The sequence below is a fragment of the Oncorhynchus nerka genome, linkage group LG26, assembly GCF_034236695.1.
Source record: "Oncorhynchus nerka isolate Pitt River linkage group LG26, Oner_Uvic_2.0, whole genome shotgun sequence".
In the NCBI taxonomy this organism is placed as follows: domain Eukaryota; kingdom Metazoa; phylum Chordata; class Actinopteri; order Salmoniformes; family Salmonidae; genus Oncorhynchus; species Oncorhynchus nerka.
The window spans coordinates 37,515,309-37,540,250 of record NC_088421.1 but is presented as its reverse complement, the minus strand read 5'-3'; the positions used below and the strand labels follow the sequence as shown (position 1 = coordinate 37,540,250).

Below are 24,942 nucleotides of genomic sequence, written 5' to 3'. Positions count from 1 at the left end.
TTTTTCTGATCCATCGACACACAATACCTCACAATGATTTCAGAAATGTTTCAAATTGATTGAAAATTAATATAGAAATATCGAATTTACATACATTCAACCACTCCACAAATGTCTTGTTAACAAACTATAGTTTTGGCAAATCGGTTAGGACATCTACTTTGTGCATGACACAAGTAATTTTTCCAACAATTGTTTACAGACAGATTATTTCACAATTCCAGAAAATGATGTCATGGCTTTAGAAGCTTCTGATAGGCTAATTGACATCATTTGAGTCAATTGGACGTGTACCTGTGGAGGTATTTCAAGGCCTACCTTCAAACTCAATGCCTCTTTGCTTGATATCATGGAAAAATTAAAAGAAATCAGCCAAGACCTTAGTAAAACAATTGTAGACCTCCACAAGTCTGGGTCATCATTGGGAGCAATTTCCAAATGCCTGAAGTTACCACATTCATCTGTACAAACAATAGTACGCAAGTATAAACACCATGGGACCACGCAGCCATCATACCGCTCAGGAAGGAGACGCATTCTGTCTCCTAGAGATGAACGTACTTTGGTGCGAAAAGTGCAAATCAATCCCAGAACAACAGCAGAGAACCTTGTAAAGATGCTGGAGGAAACAGGTTCAAAAGTATCTATATCCACAGTAAAACGAGTCCTATATTGGCATAAACTGAAAGGCCGCTCAGCAAGGAAGAAGCCACTGCTCCAAAACCACCATAAAAAAGCCAGACTACGGTTTGCAACTGCACACGTGGACAACGATTGTACTTTTGGAGAAATGTCCTCTGGTCTGATGAAACAAAAACAGAACTGTTTGGCCATAATGAACATCGTCATGTTTGGAGGAAAAAGGGGGAGGCTTGCAAGCCGAAGAACACCATCCCAACCGTGAAGAACGGGGGTGACAGCATCATGTTGTGGGGGTGCATTGCTGCAGGAGGGACTGGTGGACTTCACAAAATAGATGGCATCATGAGGAAAGGAAATTATGTGGATATATTGAAGCAACATCTCAAGACATCAGTCAGGAAGTTAAAGCTTGGTCGCAAATGGATCTTCCAAATGGAAAATGACCCCAAGCATACTTCCAAAGTTGTGGCAAAATGGCTAAGGACAATGTCAAGGTATTGGAGTGGCCATCACAAAGCCCTGACCTCAATCCTATAGAACATGTGTGGGCAGAACTGAAAAAGCATGTGCGAGCAAGGAGGCCTACAACCTTGACTCAGTTACACCATCTCTTTCAGGAGGAATGGGCCAAAATTCACCCAACTTATTGTGGGAAGCTTGTGGAAGGCTACCCAAAACGTTTTACCCAAGTTAACCTCATAGTACGCCGCATCCCGCATGCGGGATCGTGACTACAGCCTCAAGCTCATTACCATAACGCAACGTTAGCGATTTCTAAAAATCGCAAATGAAATGAAATAAATATGCCTGCTCTCAAGCTTATCCTTTTCTTAACAATCCTGTCATCTCAGATTTTCAAAATATGCTTTTGAACCAGAGAAAATCAATCATTTGTGTAAGAGTGTTGATAGCTAGCTTAGCATTTAGCGTTAGCATTTAGCACGCAACATATTCACAAAAACCAGCAAAGGAATCAAATAAAATAATTTACCTTTGAAGAACTTCAGATGTTTCAATGAGGAGACTCTCAGTTACATAGCAGATGTCCAGTTTTTCCTTAAAGATTCTTTGTGTAGGACACATCGTTCCATTTTGTTACTATGCATTTGGCTACCGAAACTAACCGAAAATTCAGTCACCTACACGTCAAACTTTTTTCCGAATTAACTCCATAATATCGACTGAAACATGGCAAACGTTGTTTGAATCAATCCTCAAGGTGTTTTGTCATATATATCTCTTCATTGAAATGCCGTCCCTGGATGCATGCTTTGTCCTCAGAATCGCATGGAAAAATACCAGTAGCTGAGTTTTGCGCACCAATTTCCACGCAGGACACCGTGCGGACACTTGGCAATTGTAGTCTCTTATGGTCAATCTTCCAATGATATGCCTACAAATACGTCACAATGCTGCAGACACCTTGGGGAAACGATAGAAAGGGTCCGTTCATTCCTGTCGCATTCACAGCCATATAAGGAGATCATGGAAAACGTAGCTTCTGAAATCCTGTTCATTTCCTGGTTGCTGAAACATCTTGGTTTTGCCTGAAGGTTTTGTTCTAAGGCACTCACAGTGAAAATCTTTGCAGTTCTGGAAACGTCAGAGTGTTTTCTTTCCAAAGCTATCAATTCCATGCATAGTCTAGCATCTTTTCGTGACAAAATATTGCGCTTAAAACGGGCACGTCTTTTTATCCAAAAATGAAATACTGCCCCTAGAGTCTTAACAGGCTAACCCTAATTTAAAGGCAATGCTACCAAAAACTAATTGAGTGTATGTAAACTTTAGCTGTAACTATTCACACCCCTGAGTCAATACTTTGTAGAAGCATCTTTGGCAGCGATTACAGCTGTCAGTCTTTCTGGATAAGTCTCTAAGGGCTTTCCACACCTGGATTGTGCATCATTAACACATTATTCTTAAGAAGAATTCTTCAACTATGTCAAATTGGTTGTTGATCATTGCGAGACAATCATTTTCAGGTCTTGCCATAGATTTTCAAGTAGATATAAGTCAAAAATGTAATTCGTCCACATGAACATTCACTATCTTCTTGGTAAGGAACTCCAGTTTAGATTTGGCCTTGTGTTTTAGGTTAATTCATCTCCCAGTCTCAAGTGGAAAGCAGACTGAACCAGTTTTTCCTTTAGGATTTCTCCTTTGCTTAGTTCTATTCCATTAATTTTTTATCCTGAATTACTCCCCAGTCCTTAACGATTAAAAGCATACCCATAATATGATACAGCCACCACTATGCTTGAAAATATGGAAAGGGGAAAGGGGGATACCTAGTCAGTTATACAACTGAATGGCCCGTGGAAAAGTGAGAGTGGTACTCAATAATGTGTTGTATTGGATTTGCCGAAAACATGTAGTATTACTTTAGTGCCTTGTTGCAAACAGGATGTATGTTTTGGAATATTTTTTATTCTGAACAGGTTTCTCCTTTTCACTCTGTCAATTAGGTTAGTATTGTGGAGTAACTACTATATTATTGATCCATCCTTAGTTTTCTCATAGTCAGTCACTAAACTCTGTAACTGTTTTAAAGTCACCATTGAAATCTCTGAGTGGTTTCCTTCCTCTCCGGCAACTGAGTTAGGAAAGAAGTGTGTATCTTTGTTGTTACTGGGTGTATTGATACACATCCAAAGTGTAATTCCTAACATCATGGTGGTTTTTACCCATCTACCAATAGGTGCCCTTCTCTGTGAGGCATTGGAAAACCTCCCTGGTCTTTGTGGTTGAATCTGTGTTTAAAATTCACTGCTCGATTGAGGGACCTTACAGATTATTGTGTGTCTGGGGTACAGAGATGACGTAGTCATTGAAAACTCATGTTAAACACAGAGGGAGTCCATGCAACTTATTAGGTGACTTGTTAAACAACATCTTAGGGCTGAAATCCCGTTAACAGGATCGATATGACAACAGCCAGTGAAAATGCAGGGTGACAAATTCAAAACAACAAAAATCTCAATTAAAATTCCTCAAGCATACAAGTATCTTATACCGTTTTAAAGATAAAATTCTCGTTATTCCAGCCACAGTGTCTGATATCAAAAATGCTTTACAGCGAAAGCACCACAAACGATTGTTAGGTCACCACCAAACCACAGAAAAACACAGCCATTTTTCCAGCCAAAGATAGGATTCACAAAAAGCACAAAGAGATAAAATTAATCACGAACCTTTGATGATCTTCATCAGATGACACTCATAGGACTTCATGTAACACAATACAAGTATGTTTTGTTTGATAAAGTTCATATTTATATTAAAAAATCTGAGTTTACATTGATGCGTTATGTTCAGTAGTTACAAAAACATCCAGTGATTTTGCATAGCCACATCAATTTTATAGAAATACTCTTCATAAATGTTGATGAAAATACAAGTGTTACACATGGAATTATAGCTATACTTCTCCTTATTAATACAACCGCTGTGTCAGATTTCAAAAAAGCTTTACAGAAAAAGCAAACCATGCAATAATCTGAGAACGGCGCACAGAAAACAAATACATTTATCCGCCATGTTGGAGTAAACAGAAATCAGAAGGAACATTATAAATATTCACTTACCTTTGATGATCTTCATCAGAATGCACTCACAGGAATCCTAGTTCCACAATAAATGTTTGATTTGTTCGATAATGTCCAACATTTAGGTCCAAATAGCTACTTTTGTTAGGGCGTTTAGTACACAAATTCAAACGCTCATACAGGTCCAGCCGAACGTCGGACGAAAGGTTCAGAAAGTGATATTACAGTTCGTAGAAACATTTCAAACTAAGTATAGAATCAATCTTTAGGATGTTTTTATCATAAATCTTCAATAACGTTCCAACCGGAGAATTCCATTGTCTGTAGAAAAGCAATGGAACGGAGCTACCTCTCATGTGAAATGCGCATTACCAGCCCATGGCTCTCTGCCAGACACCTGACTCATTCAGCCCCACATCACAGTAGAAGCCTCATTCAAGTTTCTAAAGACGGTTGGCATCTACTGGAAGCCTTAGGAAGTGCAACTTGACCCATATTGTGTACACTGTGTATTTGATAGGGACTGAGTTGAAAATCGACCAACCTCAGTTTTCCCACTTCCTGTTTGGATTTTTTCTCAGGTTTATGCCTGCCATATGAGTTCTGTTATACCCACAGACATCATTCAATCAGTTTTAGAAACTTCAGAGTGTTTTCCATCCAAATGTACTAATAATATGAATATATTAGCAACTGGGACTGAGGAGCAGGCCATAAACCTGAGAAAAAATCCACTACTTGGATGAATAAGGTGCCCAGAGTGAACGGCCTGCTCCTCAGTCCCAGTTGCTAATATATTGATATTACTGCCCCCAGCCATAATAAGTTTTACTCATTAACTTATTTAATTTAAATGTAAGCTTGTCAAAGCAAAGGGTTCGAAAACTTACTAACTCAAGACATTTCAGCTTTCCATTTGTAATTAATTTGTAAAAAAAGAAAAATGACAAAAATGGGGTGTGCAGGACAGTGACAAAAACTCTCATTTTAAATTCAGGCTGTAACACAACAATGTGGAAAAAGTCAAGGGGTGTGAATACTTTCTGAAGGCACTCTACTTCCATTCATTTTTTAAAAATTTGTATTATTTCACCTTTATTTAAACAGGTAGGCTAGTTGAGAACAAGTTCTCATTTACAACTGCTACCGTGCCAAGATAAAGCAAAAGAGTGTGACACAGACAACAACACAGAGTTACACATGGAGTAAACAATAAACAAGCCAATAGCACAATAAACAAGTCAATAACACAGTAGAAAAAAATAAAGTCTATATACAGTGTATGCAAATGGCATGAGGAGGTAGGCAATAAATAGGCCACAGGAGCGAATAATTACAATTTAGCAGATTAACACTGGAGTGATAAATGAGCAGATGATGATGTGCAAGTAGAGATACTGGTGTGCAAAAGAGCAGAAAAGTAAATAAAAACAATATGGGGATGAGGTAGGTAGATTGGGTGGGCTATTTACAGATGGACTATGTACCACTGCAGCAATTGTTTAGCTGCTCAGATAGCTGATATTTAAAGTTGGTGAAGGAAATAAAAGTCTCCAACTTCAGCGATTTTTGCAATTCGTTCCAATCACTGGCAGCAGAGAACTGTAAGGAAAGGCGGCCAAATGAGGTGTTGGCTTTGGGGATGATCAGTGAGATATACCTGCTGGAACGTGTGCTACGGGTGGGTGTTGTTATCGTGACCAGTGAACTGAGATAAGGCGGAGCTTTACCTAGCATAGACTTATAGATGACCTGGAGCCAGTGGGCCTGGAGACGAATATGTAGTTAGGGCCAGCCGACTAGAGCATACAGGTTGCAGTGGTGTGTGGTATAAGGTGATTTGGTAACAAAACGGATGGCACTGTGATAGACTGCATCCAGTTTGCTGAGTAGAGTATTGGAAGCTATTTTGTAGATGACATTGCCGAAGTCGAGGATCAGTAGCATAGTCAGTTTTACAAGGGTGAGTTTGGCGGTGTGAGTGAAGGAGGCTTTTTTTTCAGATAATACCGGGGGATCGTTAGATGAGTCTTGTGAGGCCTGTGAGCGTCCTGAAGCAAAACAACCGACATGCAGTACCAGTCAAAAGTTTGGACACACCTACTCATTCAATGGTTTTTCTTTATTTTTACTATTTTCTACATTGTAGAATAATAGTGAAGACATCAAAACGATGAAATAACACATATGGAATAATGTAGTAACCAAAAAAGTGTTAAACAAATCAAAATATATATTATATTTGAGATTCTTCAAAGTAGCCATGACAAGAGTGTGCAAAGCTGCCTTAATGACAGCTTGCACACTCTTGTCATTCTCTCAACCAGCTTCACCTGGAATGCTTTTCCAACAGTCTTGAATGAGTTCCCATATATGCTGAGCACTTGTTGGCTACTTTTCATTCACACTGCGGTCATCCCAAACAATCTCAATTGAGTTAAGGTCAGGTGAGCACTCCATCACTCTCCTTCCTGGTCAAATAGCCCTTACAAAGCCTGGAGATGTGTTTTGGGTCATGGTCCTGTTGAAAAACAAATGATAGTCCCATTAAGAGCAAATCAGATGGGATCCTTGTCTCAGGATGGTAAGTTGGTGGTTGAAGATATCCCTCTAGTGGTGTGGGGGCTGTGCTTTGGCAAAGTGGGTGGGGTTATATCCTTCCTGTTTGGCCCTGTCCGGGGGTGTCCTCGGATGGGGCCACAGTGTCTCCTGACCCCTCCTGTCTCAGCCTCCAGTATTTATGCTGCATTAGTTTATGTGTCGGCGGGCTAGGGTCAGTTTGTTATATCTGGAGTACTTCTCCTGTCCTATTCGGTGTCCTGTGTGAATCTAAGTGTGCGTTCTCTAATTCTCTCCTTCTCTCTTTCTTTCTCTCTCTCGGAGGACCTGAGCCCTAGGACCATGCCCCAGGACTACCTGACATGATGACTCCTTGCTGTCCCCAGTCCACCTGGCCATGCTAGGACCATGTCCCAGCTCCAGTTTCAACTGTTCTGCCTTACTATTATTCAACCATGCTGGTCATTTATGAACATTTGAACATCTTGGCCACGTTCTGTTATAATCTCCACCCGGCACAGCCAGAAGAGGACTGGCCACCCCACATATGCTCTCTCTAATTCTCTCTTTCTTTCTCTCTCTCGGAGGACCTGAGCCCTAGGACCGTGCCCCAGGACTACCTGACATGATGACTCCTTGCTGTCCCCAGTCCACCTGACTGTGCTGCTGCTCCAGTTTCAACTGTTCTGCCTTATTATTATTCGACCATGCTGGTCATTTATGAACATTTGAACATCTTGGTCATGTTCTGTTATAATCTCTACCCGGCACAGCCAGAAGAGGACTGGCCACCCCACATAGCCTGGTTCCTCTCTAGGTTTCTTCCTAGGTTTTGGCCTTTCTAGGGAGTTTTTCCTAGCCACCGTGCTTTTACACCTGCATTGTTTGCTGTTTGGGGTTTTAGGCTGGGTTTCTGTACAGCACTTTGAGATATCAGCTGATGTACGAAGGGCTATATAAATAAATTTGATTTGATTTGATTTGATGGCGTATCGCAGCAGAATACTGTGGTAGCCATGCTGGTCAAGTGTTCCTTGAACTATAAAGAAATCACAGACATTGTCCTCAGCAAAGCACCCCCACACCATCACACCTCCTCCTCCATGCTTCAAGGTGGGACCACACATGCAGAGATCATCCATTCACCTACTCTGTGTCTCACAAAGACACGGCGGTTGGAACCAAAAATCTCAAATTTGGTCTCATCAGACCAAAAGACAGATTTCCACTGGTCTAATGTCCATTGCTCGTGTTTCTTGGCCCAAGTAATTATCTTCTTCTAATTGGTGTCCTTTACTAGTGGTTTCTTTGGAACAATGAAGGCCTGATTCACGTAGTCTCCTCTGAACAGTTGATGTTGATGTGTCTGTTACTTGAACTCTGTGAAGCATTTATTTGGGCTGCAATCTGAAGTGCAGTTAACTCTAATTAACTTATCCTCTGCAGCACAGGTAACTCGGGGTCTTACTTTCCTGTGCTGTTCCTCATGAGAGCCAGTTTCATCATAGCGCTTGAGGGTTTTTGCGACTGCACTTGAAGAGACTTTCAAAGTTCTTGACATTTTCCCGGAATGACTGAGCTTCATGTCTTAAAGTAATGATGGACTTCCTCCTCTCCTGAAGCGACCATGTTCGGGAGCCTTGATAGGTAGTCCGCAGTAACGTTCTCTTTTCCTGCCTTGTGACAGACACAGAACCTGAAGGGCTGGAGCTCCAGATACCACCTGGTCACACGAGAATTCCGGTCCTTCATGGTCTGGATCCAGGTCAGTGCTCTGTGGTCCGTGTGCAGGTCAAATTCCCTCCCAAGAAGGTAGTAACGGAGGCTATCTAGGGCCCACTTTATAGCCAGGCACTCCTTTTCGATTGTAGAATACCTGGTTTCCCTGGGCAACAGCTTCCGACTCAGGTACAGCACAGGAAGCTCTTCTCTTGGCTCCCCTTGGGCCAGTACAGCTCCAATTCCTACAGCCGAAGCGTCCACCTGCACGAGAAATCTCTTCTGAAAATCAGGGGTCTGGAGAACAGGGAATGAGCACAGTCGTTTTTTCAGTGTCATGAAGGCTTCCTCACACTCCTCTGTCCACTTCACAGGGTTGCTGGCCCCCTTCGAAGTGAGGTTGGTCAGAGGGACAGCGATGGTTGAAAACTGTGGAATGAATCTCCGGTACCACCCTGCCAGACCTAGGAAGGACTTCACCTGTTTCTTGGTTCTGGGTTGAGGGCTATTCCTGATGGACTCCACTTTCTCCACCTGAGGCCGAACTTCACCCTTACCCAGCTGGTAACCCAGGTACTTTGTCTCCTGTTTCGCCCACTCACACTTCAGGAGGTTAAGCGTGAGGCCTGCTTCATGGATCTTCCCCAGGACTCTGCTAAGATGCTGTATGTGCTCCTCCCAGGAGTGGCTGTAGATCACCACGTCGTCCAAGTAAGCAGCACAGTAATCGTCACAGTCCTGGAGGACCTTGTCCATCAGCCTCTGGAAAGTCGCAGGGGCCCCATGAAGGCCAAACGGCATGACCTTGAACTGGAACAGGCCCATTGGCGTCCGGAATGCAGTGTAGGCCTTGGATTGTTCATCCAGGGGCACCTGCCAGTACCCTTTGCAGAGATCCAATGTGGTGATGTAATGAGCTCTACCTATTCTCTCCAGTAAGTCGTCAATGCGGGGCATGGGATAGGCATCAAACTGGGAGATGGCATTCACCTTACGGAAGTCCATGGAGACGCGCAAAGAGCCATCCTTCTTTGGGACAATGACAATAGGGCTGCTCCATTCACTTGAAGATGGCTCGACAACATCCATCTCTATCATGGTGTGGACCTCTTCCTTGAGGGCTACCACCAGCCTCTCAGGCACACGGTAAGGATGCTGGCGGACAGGGTTCTGGCCAGGTTTCAAACGAATGACGTGTTCCAGGACTTTGGTTCTTCCTGGTCTCTGACTGAAGAGGGCCGGATACTTGCCAAACAGCTGCTTCAGCTCATCTTGCTTGTCTTCTTCCAGGTGAGCCAGTATGACTTCTGCTCGTTCTTTCCATGCCTCTGTGACCCCATCCGACTCATCCTCTTCTACTCTGCGGACCAGAAAGGACTTTCCTTTGGAGAGTTCCTCTTTCTCCTCCCAGGCCTTGAGAAGGTTCACATGGTAGGTTTGCTTCTTCTTACCCTTGTCCGGGTGCAGCACCTCGTAGGTCACTGGGCCCATCTTCCTCCCGATTAGGTACGGTCCTTGCCATTGCGCAAGGAGCTTGCTGGTAGACGAGGGAAGGAGGAGCAGTCCTGGCTCAAACTCTCTGTGGCGAGCGTGCTGGTCATAGCCTCTCTTCTGGGCCTTCTGGGCTTGCTGAAGGTTTGCTCTAGCTTCCTCTCGGTACCGTTCCAACCTGTCTCGCATCTGGAGGACATACTGGACAATCCCCTGTCCTGAGGTAGCTACTGGGGAACCTTCCCAGCACTTCTTCAGCAGGTCCAGTGGTCCTTGCACTGGCCATCCATAGAGGAGTTCGAATGGCGAGAAACCTGTCGATGCCTGAGGCACCTCCCTGTAAGCAAAAAGCAGAAAGGGTAACCACTTATCCCAGTCTTTACCAGTGTCAGCCACAAACTTCCTCAGCATGTTCTTGAGCGTTTGATTGAATCTCTCTACGAGCCCATCCGTTTGGGGATGGTAGGGAGTAGTCCTCAAGCCTTTAATGCCCAGCTGTCGGTGGAGTTGAACCATCAGTCGCGAGGTGAAGTTTGTCCCTTGGTCCGTCAGGATTTCATCTGGGATTCCTACACGAGAGAAGAGCTGAACAAGAGCACTGATTATTTTTGGAGTGGTTATGGAACGGAGTGGGAAGGCTTCTGGGAACCGGGTGGCATAGTCACAGATCACCAATATATACTTGTAACCTGCACTACTCTTCTCCAAGGGTCCAACAATGTCCATTGCAATTCTCTTGAATGGGGTAGAGATAACTGGCAGTGAACATAGAGGAGCCCGTTCAGACCTACGGACAGCACTGGTTTTCTGGCACGTGGGGCATTTGCAGTATTTTTGTACATCAGTATACATGGAGGGCCAAAAGAAACGGGAGCCTAGCCTAAGATAGGTCTTATGTTGCCCTAAATGGCCTGCCCATGGAACTGTATGTGCAAGGTTGAGAACAAGTGGTCTACAGGTAGATGGCACCACCAACTTCCTGCTATCTGCCTCTGACCCAAGGTAGAGTATGTGGTTGTCTACTGTGTAAATCCCCCCACATGAAGATTGACTGTCCCCAGCTAAGGCCTTGTCAAACAAACATTTCAAGGTTGCGTCAGACTTCTGCAGTGTAGCAAAATTTTGTGGAACATCCCATTGCACCTCTAACCCAGACACATCAGCAACAGGTACAGGGGTTCCCACATACTTCTCAAGACGCCGCTGGCGGCGTGACTTTCTGGGCCCTTTGGTTCCCCCCCTCGCACAGACTATCACACAAGTCAGGCAGAGGTTGTAAACCAGCTTTGGCCTGGGCACGAGTGACAACTGAACATGCCATCTGAACATCAGACTGGCAAACTGACTGCTCATATAGCTGACCCCCCCACACTTCCCAACAGATCAGAGAGTACAGGCACATCCCTCCCCAAAATCATCTCAAAAGGTAGCTTCTCCATTACCCCAACTTTGAGGAGGTATTTCTGACCCTGAATCTCAACTGTGAGCTCAGCTGTGGGCTGCTGTGACTGGTCACCATGGACACATTGGATCAGTGTCTGATGACCATAATCAATGTCATTAACAGGTACATTACCTTTTCTGATCAATGACAGGGAACTGCCGGTGTCAATCATTGCAGTAAGACTTTTACCATTCACTTTTACAGGTACCAAGCATGACCCTTCCCGAGTCTGTCTATTCTGAACACCATCCCCCTCTCTGGGTACATAACAGTAACCTGAGAGCTTGGATTTACGTAGCGGACACATTGAAGCTTTGTGCCCCTGCTGCCGGCAGTAAAAACAGGTCAGACCCCTCCCATCAGAGCGAACTGCATGATCCCTTACCTCCCTCCCAGACACATAACCCCTAGAGTTACCTCCACCATCTCTGGTGTTTCTGATGTCCCTTGTGTCTCTGAGACTCCTTGGAGCGGGTGCTGCAGGTTGTGGTGGGCCCCCTTTACGTGCATTAAGATACTGCAGTGCAAGCTTGGCCGCCATAAGCCCGTCCTTGGGCTCGTGCTCTCGGACCCAGGTTCGAATGTCGTGTGGTAGAACTTGTAGAAGTTGCTCGAGGATGATGACCTCCCCGATTTCGTCCTGTGTCTTCTCCCCCGGTCGAACCCATCATCGGTAGAGACCCTTGAGGCGGTGGTACGTCTCTGTCGGCGACTCACCCGATGGCGTTGATGCAGCTCTGAAGCGTTGACGGTAGGTTTCCGGTGAGATGTCAAACTTCACCAGCAGCGCTTCCTTCAAGCCCTTGTAGACATTGGCCAGCCCCTCATCCATTGCTGTGTAAGCCTCTAAGGCCTTGCCCGTGAGCAATGGGACAAGCCTGCAGGCCCACTCTACCTCAGGCCACTGCCACGTCTTAGCCATGCGCTCAAACCTCAGCAGGTAGTTTTCAATGTCCTCCCCCTGCTGGTATGAGGGCATCTTTGGCTCCTTCCTCAGGAATGCTGGAAGATGGACGTTAACACTGCTGGACTGGTCTCCTGGTGCTGGCCTCATTACTGCTTGGGGTGCCTGCTGTGGAGTTGAAGTCCCTGCTGCATCGAGCCTTTGTCGTCCTGGTGTTGGAAGACCCAATCTTGGGCTCTCACTGACGAGTTCCGCCTGGTGGGGAGCTGTGAGGATAGATTGGCGTAGGCCACGTAACTCCTGCTTGAGGTCTTCGTCCCTCCTCTCAAGGCAGGTGAAAAGTTGCTGAAAAAGGGTTACCATGGTTGGGTGTGGTTCTGGTCCCCCAACTGCTCCTTCAGTCAGCAGCTCACCCAGTTCTGGTTGTCTTTGGCCCCGCGGTCGGGCTCCTAGTTTCTCATACTTGACCTCTTCTTCACCAGACGATTCCATGGTATTCCACCCCGGTTCAACTTCAGGTACCTTTTCTGACAGTTGATGCTGTTGCTGAGAACGCAATCCTGTACGCATTCCTTTACCTCTCTTGTTGGAATTCACTGATTTGCGGTACGCCATCCCACCACTGCCACCATATGTCACGTAGAGTAGGCCAGAAGGCTAAACTGGATAACCTAACCTCTATCAAAATAAAAAGATGGCGGAGCCGCAAAAGTTCTTCTGTGCAAAGGTGTTTATTTACAAGTGATTCCGGAACAAAAAACAACAGTACTGCCATCAACGTCTACCTTATGGGACAGCTTAAAAACAATGCTGCCCCATCCACAGCTCAATCCAAAATGCCTCCCCATAACTGAAAGAGAGGCTCCTTTTGTAGGGCTAGCCCCTCCCCTCAGAACAATTAACCCTAATTAATTAATCAATTAACAATACAAACCTAAATTTTCCATGAACTAAACATACTAAAGGATATACATTGCAACACGGTTTTAAACAATATCACAACATAACATTTACAACATTACATCACTACTGACAATATCTTTCAATATGCCCATATGCATTAATGAGCCATTTGGGACAGGCACTATAAAGCCAACCCAATTCCCTTAGCTCGGGTCCTTTTCCAGCATACCCGGAAGCTACAGAGATGGAGAGAGAGGAACAGAACAAACAAACAATGCGCTCATCCACAACATTGATAAGTATAATAATTATTGTATCTCTCATATATGAACATTGACAAGTGTGAAATGCATGCACCAAGACAGAAGTTAATTTGTGTGTCGACCCACATTGTTAACTTATCTTATAATGGCGCAGGGAGGAGTGATGAATATGTGTGTGCGTTAAAGAGCCAAATGCTGCCCTCGGCCAGTGACGGACTTCTACGTCACAGACTTTCATGTCTCTTTGCTTATATGAGCTGTTCTTGCCATAATATGGACTTGGTCTTTTACCAGGTTTATCTTCTGTATACCACCCTACCACTCCTACACCTACCATGTGACAACACAACTGATTAGCTCAAACTCATTAAGAAGGAAATAAATTCCACAAATAAACTTTAAACAAGGCACACCTGTTAATTGAAAGGCATTCCAGGTGACTAGCTCATGAAGCTGGTTGAGAGAATGCCAAGAGTGTGCAAAACTGTCATCAAGGCAAAGGATGGCTACTTTGAAGAATCTCAAATATAACATATTTTGATTTGTTTAACACTTTTGGTTACTAAATGATTCCATATGCATTATTTCATAATGTTGATATCTTCACTATTATTCTACAATGTAGAAAATAGTACAAATAAAGAAGAAACCTTGAATGAGTAGGTGGGTCCAAACTTTTGACTGGTACATATATTGTAAGGGTGCGTGCTGGTGGCAGGGAAGTCAGGCGCAGGAGATCGAACTTGGTATAAACGAAGCAGTTAAATAAGTGCCCAAAAACTCAGAAAACCAAAATATGGGGGTACAAAATGGGGTACAAAATCCGTCGCACACCAGAACATATCTTGAACAGTGCTTACAAACAAACAAACACCGACAAGGAAAATGAGGGTGAACAGAGGGTTAAATACACAACATGTAATGAATGGGATTGGAACCAGGTGTGATTCCAAGAACACAGGATGAGATGTTACTATCCTTTGTGCAAGCACTTCCAAGAGTTCATGAACAGTGAGCCTGCTGAAATTTGGGGAGCGCATCGTCAGTAGTGTACCTTTGGTTCCAAGGGTGTTTCGGCCTTTCACACTATACACCCTCCCCAAAGGCGGCCAGCGACAGGGTGATCAATCCTACGCTTGCGTCCCATTCCCAATTAGTCATAGGAGGTACCTTGTTGTTGATAGCCAACATCCCATGGGACTATGCATGGGATGTTGTGTGATACATGACAAGACAAAACCAAAGGAAACCGAAAAGAGGATCAGCGATGGCTAGAAGGTTGGTGACTTCACCGAACGCCGCCCAAACAAGGAGAGGGACCAACTTCGGTGGAGGCCGTGACATATTTCACATATATACACAGTGCCTATAGAAAGTATTCAGGCCCCTTGACTTTTTCCACATTTTGTTAGGTTACAGCCACTAAAATGTATTAAATCGTTTTTTCCCCCTCATCAATCTACATACAATACCCCACAAAAGCCCCATTTATTTTAATTATTTTAGCAAATGTATTACAAATAAAAAATTGAAATTTACAATTTACGTAAGTATTCAGACCCTTTACTCAGTACTTTGTTGAAGCACCTTTGGCAGACATTACAGCTTCGAGCTTTTTGGGTATGATGCTACAAGCTTGGCACACCTGTATTGGGGTGTTTCTCCCATTCTTCTCTGAAGATCCTCTCAAGCACTGTCAGGTTGGATGGGGAGCGTTGCTGTACAGCTATTTTCAGGTCTCTCCAGAGATGTTAGATTGGGTTCAAGTCCGGGCTCTGGCTCGGCCACTCAAGGACATTGAGACTTGTCCCAAAGCCACTCCTGTGTTGTCTTGGCTGTGTGCTTCGGCTCGTAGTCCTGTTGGAAGTTGAAACTTCGCCCCAGTCGGAGGTCCTGAGGGTTCTGGAGCAGGTTTTCATCAAGGATCGATCTGTACTTTGCTCTGTTCATCTATCCCTCAATCCTGACTAGTCTCCCAGTCCCTGCCTCTGAAAAACATCCCCACCGAAGGGATGGTGCCAGTTTCCTCCAGACATGACTTTTGGCATTCACCCCAAAGAGTTCAATCTTGGTTTCATCAGACAATAGAATGTTGTTTCTCATGGGCTGAGAGTCTTTAGGTGCCTTTCGCAAACTCCAAGCGGATTGTCATGTGCCTTTTACTGAGGAGTGGCTTCCGTCTGGCCACTCTACCATAAAGGCCTGATTAGTAGAGTGCTGCAGAGCTGGTAGTCCTTCTGGAAGGTTCTCCCATCTCCACAGAGGATCTCCAGAGCTCTGTCAGAGTGACCATCGGGTTCTTGGTCACCTCCCTGACCAAGGTCCTTATCCCCCAACTGCTTAGTTTTGTCGGGTGACCATCTCTAGGAAGAGTCTCTGTGCCTCGACACAAATTTGTCTCTGAGCTCTACAGACAATTCTTTCAACCTCATGGCTTGGTTTTTGCTCTGACATGCACTGTCAACTGTGGGACCTTAATATAGACAGGTGTGTGCCTTTCCAAATCATATCCAATCAATTGAATTTACCACAGGTGGACTCCAATCAAAATGTAGAAACATCAAAGATGATCAATGGACACAGGATGCACTTAAACTCCATTTAGAGTCATATAGAAAAGGTCTGAACACTTATGTAAATTAGGTATCTGTTTGTGGTTTAAAAACCTGTTTTTGCCTTGTCATTCTGGGGTTGTGTGTGTAGATTGATGATTTTTATTCATTTAATCCATTTTAGAATACTGCTGAAACGTAACAATGTGGAAAAAGTAAATCGGGTCTGAATAATTTCTGAAGGCACTTTATAATACACAGCTGGAGACATTTTACACTTCTGCGTTGTGATACCACAAAAAATTGCTAAATGTATAGTTTGTGTACTTAAAATAAATCTGATATTGTCCACAATGATCAACCTAACATCTTGTAGGTAAGATAAAATTAGCATGAAAATATATTATCGCCACTAAGACGAAGTTATTGAATGATTTTAATGAAATATATATTTTTTTACAGTACCAGTCTAACCAGTACCATTTTCTAACCAGAATAGAAAGAGGAGTGAGAGGCCCCGGTGCACAACTGGGCAAGAGACAAGTACATTAGTGTCTAGTTTGAGAAACAGACGCCTCACAAGTACTCAACTGGCAGCTTCATTAAATAGTACCCACAAAACACCAGTCTCAACGTCAACAGTGAAGAGGCCTAGAAGGCCAGCATCCCGTGGTCACCTCTTCACTGTTGACATTGAGACTGGTGTTTTGTGGGTACTATTTAATTAAGCTGCCAGTTGAGGACTTGTTGAGGACTTGTTTCTCAAACTAGACAATAATGTACTTGTCTGTACTTGTCTTCTTGCTCAGTTGTGCACCGGGGCCTCCCACTCCTTTCTATTCTGGTTAGAGCCAGTTTGCGCTGTTCTGTGAAGGGAGAAGTACTCAGCGTTGTACGAGATATTCAGTTTCTTGCATGGAATAGCCTTCGTTTCTCAGGACAAGAATAGACTGACAAGTTTCAGAAGAAAGGTCTTTGTTTCTGTCCATTTTCAGCCTGTAATCGAACCCACAAATGCTGATGCTCCAGATACTCAACTAGTCTAAAGAAGGCCAGTTCTATTGCTTCTTTAATCAGTACAGCAGTTTTCAGTTGTGCTAACAATTGCAAAAGGGTTTTCTAATGATCAATTAGCCTTTTAAAATTATAAACTTGGATTAGCTAACACATGGCATTGGATCACAGGAGTGATGGTTGCTGATAATGGGCCTACGTAGATATTCCATTAAAAATCAGCCGTTTCCAGCTACAACAGTCATTTACAACATTAACAATGTCTACACTGTATTTCTGATTCATTTGATGTTATTTTAATGGACAAAAATTTGCTTTTCTTTCAAAAACAAGGACATTTCTAAGTGACCCCAAACGTTTGAACGGTAGTGTATATATTTATTTATTGAGGAGACATTTTCTAGAGCCAACTCAGGGTCAGGAATACAGGAGACAGTGGTTTTATCAGAGTAGAACATGTTATGTAAAAACCCTTCAGCAGAAACATTAAAAAAAAAAGTTTCTTAATTAAACCATGATTAGTGTTTTGCCGTGTCGTATCTCTAATACATCCTATAGGACAATTATCACTGAGATCATATGCAAATACTCCACTACACAAATATTTATGGGGGTTATTAGTAAGTATGAACTCAATCAATGAAGAGTTAACAGGGCCATGTGGGTTTTGAGATCAATTGCGTAAGATAAAAATCTATGCATATAAACTTAAATTGATCTGCAGCCAGGGATAGCTAATCCAGATTCAAATCCCCTAAAATGACCCAGTCCGAGGACAGAACAGGTGTTAAACATTCAAAATATAACACCAATAGCATCCGTCATGGCAGCAGGGGGGCAGTACATACCAGCAACAAATACATGTGTATTTTGGTTTATCGACAACCAGGTCGTCAAATTTGTTGGGAATAAAAATATTTATTTAATAAGTCACTTTCTGAGCACTTTTACAATTGGCAAATATGTATGGAAGGTTTCATTCAAATCAAAAGGGGTGTTGTCAAAAAGCATTTGAATTCTAGTGATTTATCCTGTTTTAATAGGCACTGTTAGAACAGGATAAGACCCTGTTTTATTAGTCACTGTTAGAACAGGATAAGACCCTGTTTTATTAGGCACTGTTAGAACAGGATAAGACCCTGTTTTATTAGGCACTGTTAGAACAGGATAACACCCTGTTTTATTGGGCACTGTTAGAACAGGATAAGACCCTGTTTTATTAGGCACTGTTAGAACAGGATAACACCCTGTTTTATTAGGCACTGTTAGAACAGGATAAGACCCTGTTTTATTAGGCACTGTTAGAACAGGATAAGACCCTGTTTTATTAGGCACTGTTAGAACAGGATAACACCCTGTTTTATTAGGCACTGTTAGAACAGGATAACACCCTGTTTTATTAGGCACTGTTAGAACAGGATAACACCCTGTTTTAATAGGCACTGTTAGAACAGGATAAGACTCTGTTTTATTAGGCACTGTTAGAACAGGATAAGACCCTGTTTTATTAGGCACTGTTAGAACAGGATAACACCCTGTTTTATTAGGCACTGTTAGAACAGGATAACACCCTGTTTTATTAGGCACTAATAGAACAGGATAAGACCCTGTTTTATTAGGCACTGTTAGAACAGGATAACACCCTGTTTTATTAGGCACTGTTAGAACAGGATAACACCCTGTTTTATTAGGCACTGTTAGAACAGGATAACACCCTGTTTTATTAGGCACTGTTACATTTACATTTACATTTAAGTCATTTAGCAGACGCTCTTTAGAACAGGATAACACCCTGTTTTAATAGGCACTGTTAGAACAGGATAACACCCTGTTTTATTAGGCACTGTTAGAACAGGATAACACCCTGTTTTATTAGGCACTGTTAGAACAGGATAACACCCTGTTTTATTAGGCACTGTTAGAACAGGATAACACCCTGTTTTATTAGGCACTGTTAGAACAGGATAACACCCTGTTTTATTAGGCACTGTTAGAACAGGATAACACCCTGTTTTATTAGGCACTGTTAGAACAGGATAACACCCTGTTTTATTAGGCACTGTTAGAACAGGATAACACCCTGTTTTATTAGGCACTGTTAGAACAGGATAACACCCTGTTTTAATAGGCACTGTTAGAACAGGATAACACCCTGTTTTAATAGGCACTGTTAGAACAGGATAACACCCTGTTTTATTAGGCACTGTTAGAACAGGATAACACCCTGTTTTATTAGGCACTGTTAGAACAGGATAACACCCTGTTTTATTAGGCACTGTTAGAACAGGATAACACCCTGTTTTATTAGGCACTGTTAGAACAGGATAAGACCCTGTTTTATTAGGCACTGTTAGAACAGGATAAGACCCTGTTTTATTAGGCACTGTTAGAACAGGATAAGACCCTGTTTTATTAGGCACTGTTTTAGAACACTGATAAACACCCACCCTGTTTTATTAGGCACTGTTAGAACAGGATAACACCCTGTTTTATTAGGCACTGTTAGAACAGGATAACACCCTGTTTTATTAGGCACTGTTAGAACAGGATAACACCCTGTTTTAATAGGCACTGTTAGAACAGGATAACACCCTGTTTTATTAGGCACTGTTAGAACAGGATAACACCCTGTTTTATTAGGCACTGTTAGAACAGGATAAGACCCTGTTTTTAGGCACTGTTAGAACAGGATAAGACCCTGTTTTATTAGGCACTGTTAGAACAGGATAAGACCCTGTTTTATTAGGCACTGTTAGAACAGGATAAGACCCTGTTTTATTAGGCACTGTTACATTTACATAGAACAGGATAACACCCTGTTTTATTAGGCACTGTTAGAACAGGATAACACCCTGTTTTATTAGGCACTGTTAGAACAGGATAACACCCTGTTTTATTAGGCACTGTTAGAACAGGATAACACCCTGTTTTATTAGGCACTGTTAGAACAGGATAACACCCTGTTTTATTAGGCACTGTTAGACTGTTAGAACAGAACAGGATAACACCCTGTTTTAGTAGGCACTGTTAGAACAGGATAACACCCTGTTTTATTAGGCACTGTTAGAACAGGATAACACCCTGTTTTAATAGGCACTGTTAGAACAGGATAACACCCTGTTTTATTAGGCACTGTTAGAACAGGATAACACCCTGTTTTATTAGGCACTGTTAGAACAGGATAACACCCTGTTTTATTAGGCACTGTTAGAACAGGATAACACCCTGTTTTATTAGGCACTGTTAGAACAGGATAAGACCCTGTTTTATTAGGCACTGTTAGAACAGGATAACACCCTGTTTTATTAGGCACTGTTAGAACAGGATAACACCCTGTTTTATTAGGCACTGTTAGAACAGGATAACACCCTGTTTTATTAGGCACTGTTAGAACAGGATAACACCCTGTTTTATTAGGCACTGTTAGAACAGGATAAGACCCTGTTTTATTAGGCACTGTTAGAACAGGATAAGACCCTGTTTTATTAGGCACTGTTAGAACAGGATAACACCCTGTTTTATTAGGCACTGTTAGAACAGGATAAGACCCTGTTTTATTAGGCACTGTTAGAACAGGATAAGACCCTGTTTTATTAGGCACTGTTAGAACAGGATAAGACCCTGTTTTATTAGGCACTGTTAGAACAGGATAACACCCTGTTTTATTAGGCACTGTTAGAACAGGATAACACCCTGTTTTATTAGGCACTGTTAGAACAGGATAACACCCTGTTTTATTAGGCACTGTTAGAACAGGATAACACCCTGTTTTATTAGGCACTGTTAGAACAGGATAACACCCTGTTTTATTAGGCACTGTTAGAACAGGATAAGACCCTGTTTTATTAGGCACTGTTAGAACAGGATAACACCCTGTTTTATTAGGCACTGTTAGAACAGGATAACACCCTGTTTTATTAGGCACTGTTAGAACAGGATAACACCCTGTTTTATTAGGCACTGTTAGAACAGGATAACACCCTGTTTTATTAGGCACTGTTAGAACAGGATAACACCCTGTTTTATTAGGCACTGTTAGAACAGGATAACACCCTGTTTTATTAGGCACTGTTAGAACAGGATAACACCCTGTTTTATTAGGCACTGTTAGAACAGGATAACACCCTGTTTTATTAGGCACTGTTAGAACAGGATAACACCCTGTTTTATTAGGCACTGTTAGAACAGGATAACACCCTGTTTTATTAGGCACTGTTAGAACAGGATAACACCCTGTTTTATTAGGCACTGTTAGAACAGGATAAGACCCTGTTTTATTAGGCACTGTTAGAACAGGATAACACCCTGTTTTATTAGGCACTGTTAGAACAGGATAAGACCCTGTTTTATTAGGCACTGTTAGAACAGGATAACACCCTGTTTTATTAGGCACTGTTAGAACAGGATAACACCCTGTTTTATTAGGCACTGTTAGAACAGGATAACACCCTGTTTTATTAGGCACTGTTAGAACATAACATTTAAGTCATTTAGCACTGTTTTAGAACAGGATAACACCCTGTTTTAATAGGCACTGTTAGAACAGGATAACACCCTGTTTTATTAGGCACTGTTAGAACAGGATAACACCCTGTTTTATTAGGCACTGTTAGAACAGGATAACACCCTGTTTTATTAGGCACTGTTAGAACAGGATAACACCCTGTTTTATTAGGCACTGTTAGAACAGGATAACACCCTGTTTTATTAGGCACTGTTAGAACAGGATAACACCCTGTTTTATTAGGCACTGTTAGAACAGGATAACACCCTGTTTTATTAGGCACTGTTAGAACAGGATAACACCCTGTTTTATTAGGCACTGTTAGAACAGGATAACACCCTGTTTTATTAGGCACTGTTAGAACAGGATAAGACCCTGTTTTATTAGGCACTGTTAGAACAGGATAACACCCTGTTTTATTAGGCACTGTTAGAACAGGATAAGACCCTGTTTTATTAGGCACTGTTAGAACAGGATAAGACCCTGTTTTATTAGGCACTGTTAGAACAGGATAACACCCTGTTTTATTAGGCACTGTTAGAACAGGATAACACCCTGTTTTATTAGGCACTGTTAGAACAGGATAACACCCTGTTTTATTAGGCACTGTTAGAACAGGATAACACCCTGTTTTAATAGGCACTGTTAGAACAGGATAAGACCCTGTTTTATTAGGCACTGTTAGAACAGGATAAGACCCTGTTTTATTAGGCACTGTTAGAACAGGATAAGACCCTGTTTTATTAGGCACTGTTAGAACAGGATAACACCCTGTTTTATTAGGCACTGTTAGAACAGGATAACACCCTGTTTTATTAGGCACTGTTAGAACAGGATAACACCCTGTTTTATTAGGCACTGTTAGAACAGGATAACACCCTGTTTTATTAGGCACTGTTAGAACAGGATAAGACCCTGTTTTATTAGGCACTGTTAGAACAGGATAACACCCTGTTTTATTAGGCACTGTTAGAACAGGATAACACCCTGTTTTATTAGGCACTGTTAGAACAGGATAAGACCCTGTTTTATTAGGCACTGTTAGAACAGGATAAGACCCTGTTTTATTAGGCACTGTTAGAACAGGATAACACCCTGTTTTATTAGGCACTGTTAGAACATTTAACATTTTTTTTAGCAGACGCTCTTTAGAACAGGATAACACCCTGTTTTAATAGGCACTGTTAGAACAGGATAACACCCTGTTTTATTAGGCACTGTTAGAACAGGATAACACCCTGTTTTATTAGGCACTGTTAGAACAGGATAAGACCCTGGGCACTGTTAGAACAGGATAAGACCCTGTTTTATTAGGCACTGTTAGAACAGGATAAGACCCTGTTTTATTAGGCACTGTTAGAACAGGATAAGACCCTGTTTTATTAGGCACTGTTAGAACAGGATAACACCCTGTTTTATTAGGCACTGTTAGAACAGGATAACACCCTGTTTTATTAGGCACTGTTAGAACAGGATAACACCCTGTTTTATTAGGCACTGTTAGAACAGGATAACACCCTGTTTTATTAGGCACTGTTAGAACAGGATAACACCCTGTTTTATTAGGCACTGTTAGAACAGGATAACACCCTGTTTTATTAGGCACTGTTAGAACAGGATAAGACCCTGTTTTATTAGGCACTGTTAGAACAGGATAACACCCTGTTTTATTAGGCACTGTTAGAACAGGATAACACCCTGTTTTATTAGGCACTGTTAGAACAGGATAACACCCTGTTTTATTAGGCACTGTTTAAGACCCTGTTTTATTAGGCACTGTTAGAACAGGATAACACCCTGTTTTATTAGGCACTGTTAGAACAGGATAACACCCTGTTTTATTAGGCACTGTTAGAACAGGATAACACCCTGTTTTATTAGGCACTGTTAGAACAGGATAACACCCTGTTTTATTAGGCACTGTTAGAACAGGATAACACCCTGTTTTATTAGGCACTGTTAGAACAGGATAACACCCTGTTTTATTAGGCACTGTTAGAACAGGATAAGACCCTGTTTTATTAGGCACTGTTAGAACAGGATAACACCCTGTTTTATTAGGCACTGTTAGAACAGGATAACACCCTGTTTTATTAGGCACTGTTAGAACAGGATAACACCCTGTTTTATTAGGCACTGTTAGAACAGGATAACACCCTGTTTTATTAGGCACTGTTAGAACAGGATAACACCCTGTTTTATTAGGCACTGTTAGAACAGGATAACACCCTGTTTTATTAGGCACTGTTAGAACAGGATAACACCCTGTTTTATTAGGCACTGTTAGAACAGGATAACACCCTGTTTTATTAGGCACTGTTAGAACAGGATAACACCCTGTTTTATTAGGCACTGTTAGAACAGGATAACACCCTGTTTTATTAGGCACTGTTAGAACAGGATAACACCCTGTTTTATTAGGCACTGTTCGAACAGGATAAGACCCTGTTTTATTAGGCACTGTTAGAACAGGATAAGACCCTGTTTTATTAGGCACTGTTAGAACAGGATAACACCCTGTTTTATTAGGCACTGTTAGAACAGGATAACACCCTGTTTTATTAGGCACTGTTAGAACAGGATAACACCTGTTTTATTAGGCACTGTTAGAACAGGATAAGACCCTGTTTTATTAGGCACTGTTAGAACAGGATAACACCCTGTTTTATTAGGCACTGTTAGAACAGGATAACACCCTGTTTTATTAGGCACTGTTAGAACAGGATAACACCCTGTTTTATTAGGCACTGTTTATTAGGCACTGTTAGAACAGGATAACACCCTGTTTTAATAGGCACTGTTAGAACAGGATAACGCCCTGTTTTATTAGGCACTGTTAGAACAGGATAAGACCCTGTTTTATTAGGCACTGTTAGAACAGGATAAGACCCTGTTTTATTAGGCACTGTTCGAACAGGATAAGACCCTGTTTTATTAGGCACTGTTAGAACAGGATAACACCCTGTTTTATTAGGCACTGTTAGAACATGATAACACCCTGTTTTATTAGGCACTGTAGAACAGGATAACACCCTGTTTTATTAGGCACTGTTAGAACAGGATAACACCCTGTTTTATTAGGCACTGTTAGAACAGGATAACACCCTGTTTTATTAGGCACTGTTAGAACAGGATAACACCCTGTTTTATTAGGCACTGTTAGAACAGGATAACACCCTGTTTTATTAGGCACTTTAGAACAGGATAACACCCTGTTTTATTAGGCACTGTTAGAACAGGATAACACCCTGTTTTATTAGGCACTGTTAGAACAGGATAACACCCTGTTTTATTAGGCACTGTTAGAACAGGATAACACCCTGTTTTATTAGGCACTGTTAGAACATGATAACACCCTGTTTTATTAGGCACTGTTAGAACATGATAACACCCTGTTTT

The 24,942-nt window shown here is 42.3% G+C and overlaps 1 protein-coding gene across 1 annotated transcript in view; it reads left to right on the top strand.

Moving 5' to 3' along the window:
• LOC135564723 (uncharacterized) overlaps positions 1-7,147 on the top strand; it is a 50,503-nt gene extending 43,356 nt beyond the window's left edge. Inside the window, exon 4 of the mRNA XM_065010622.1 lies at positions 7,074-7,147. Within this exon, the coding sequence (XP_064866694.1) occupies positions 7,074-7,115 (42 nt within the window). The 3' untranslated portion in view covers positions 7,116-7,147. The remainder of the gene's footprint in view (positions 1-7,073) is intronic.
• The last annotated feature ends 17,795 nt before the right edge of the window (positions 7,148-24,942 follow it).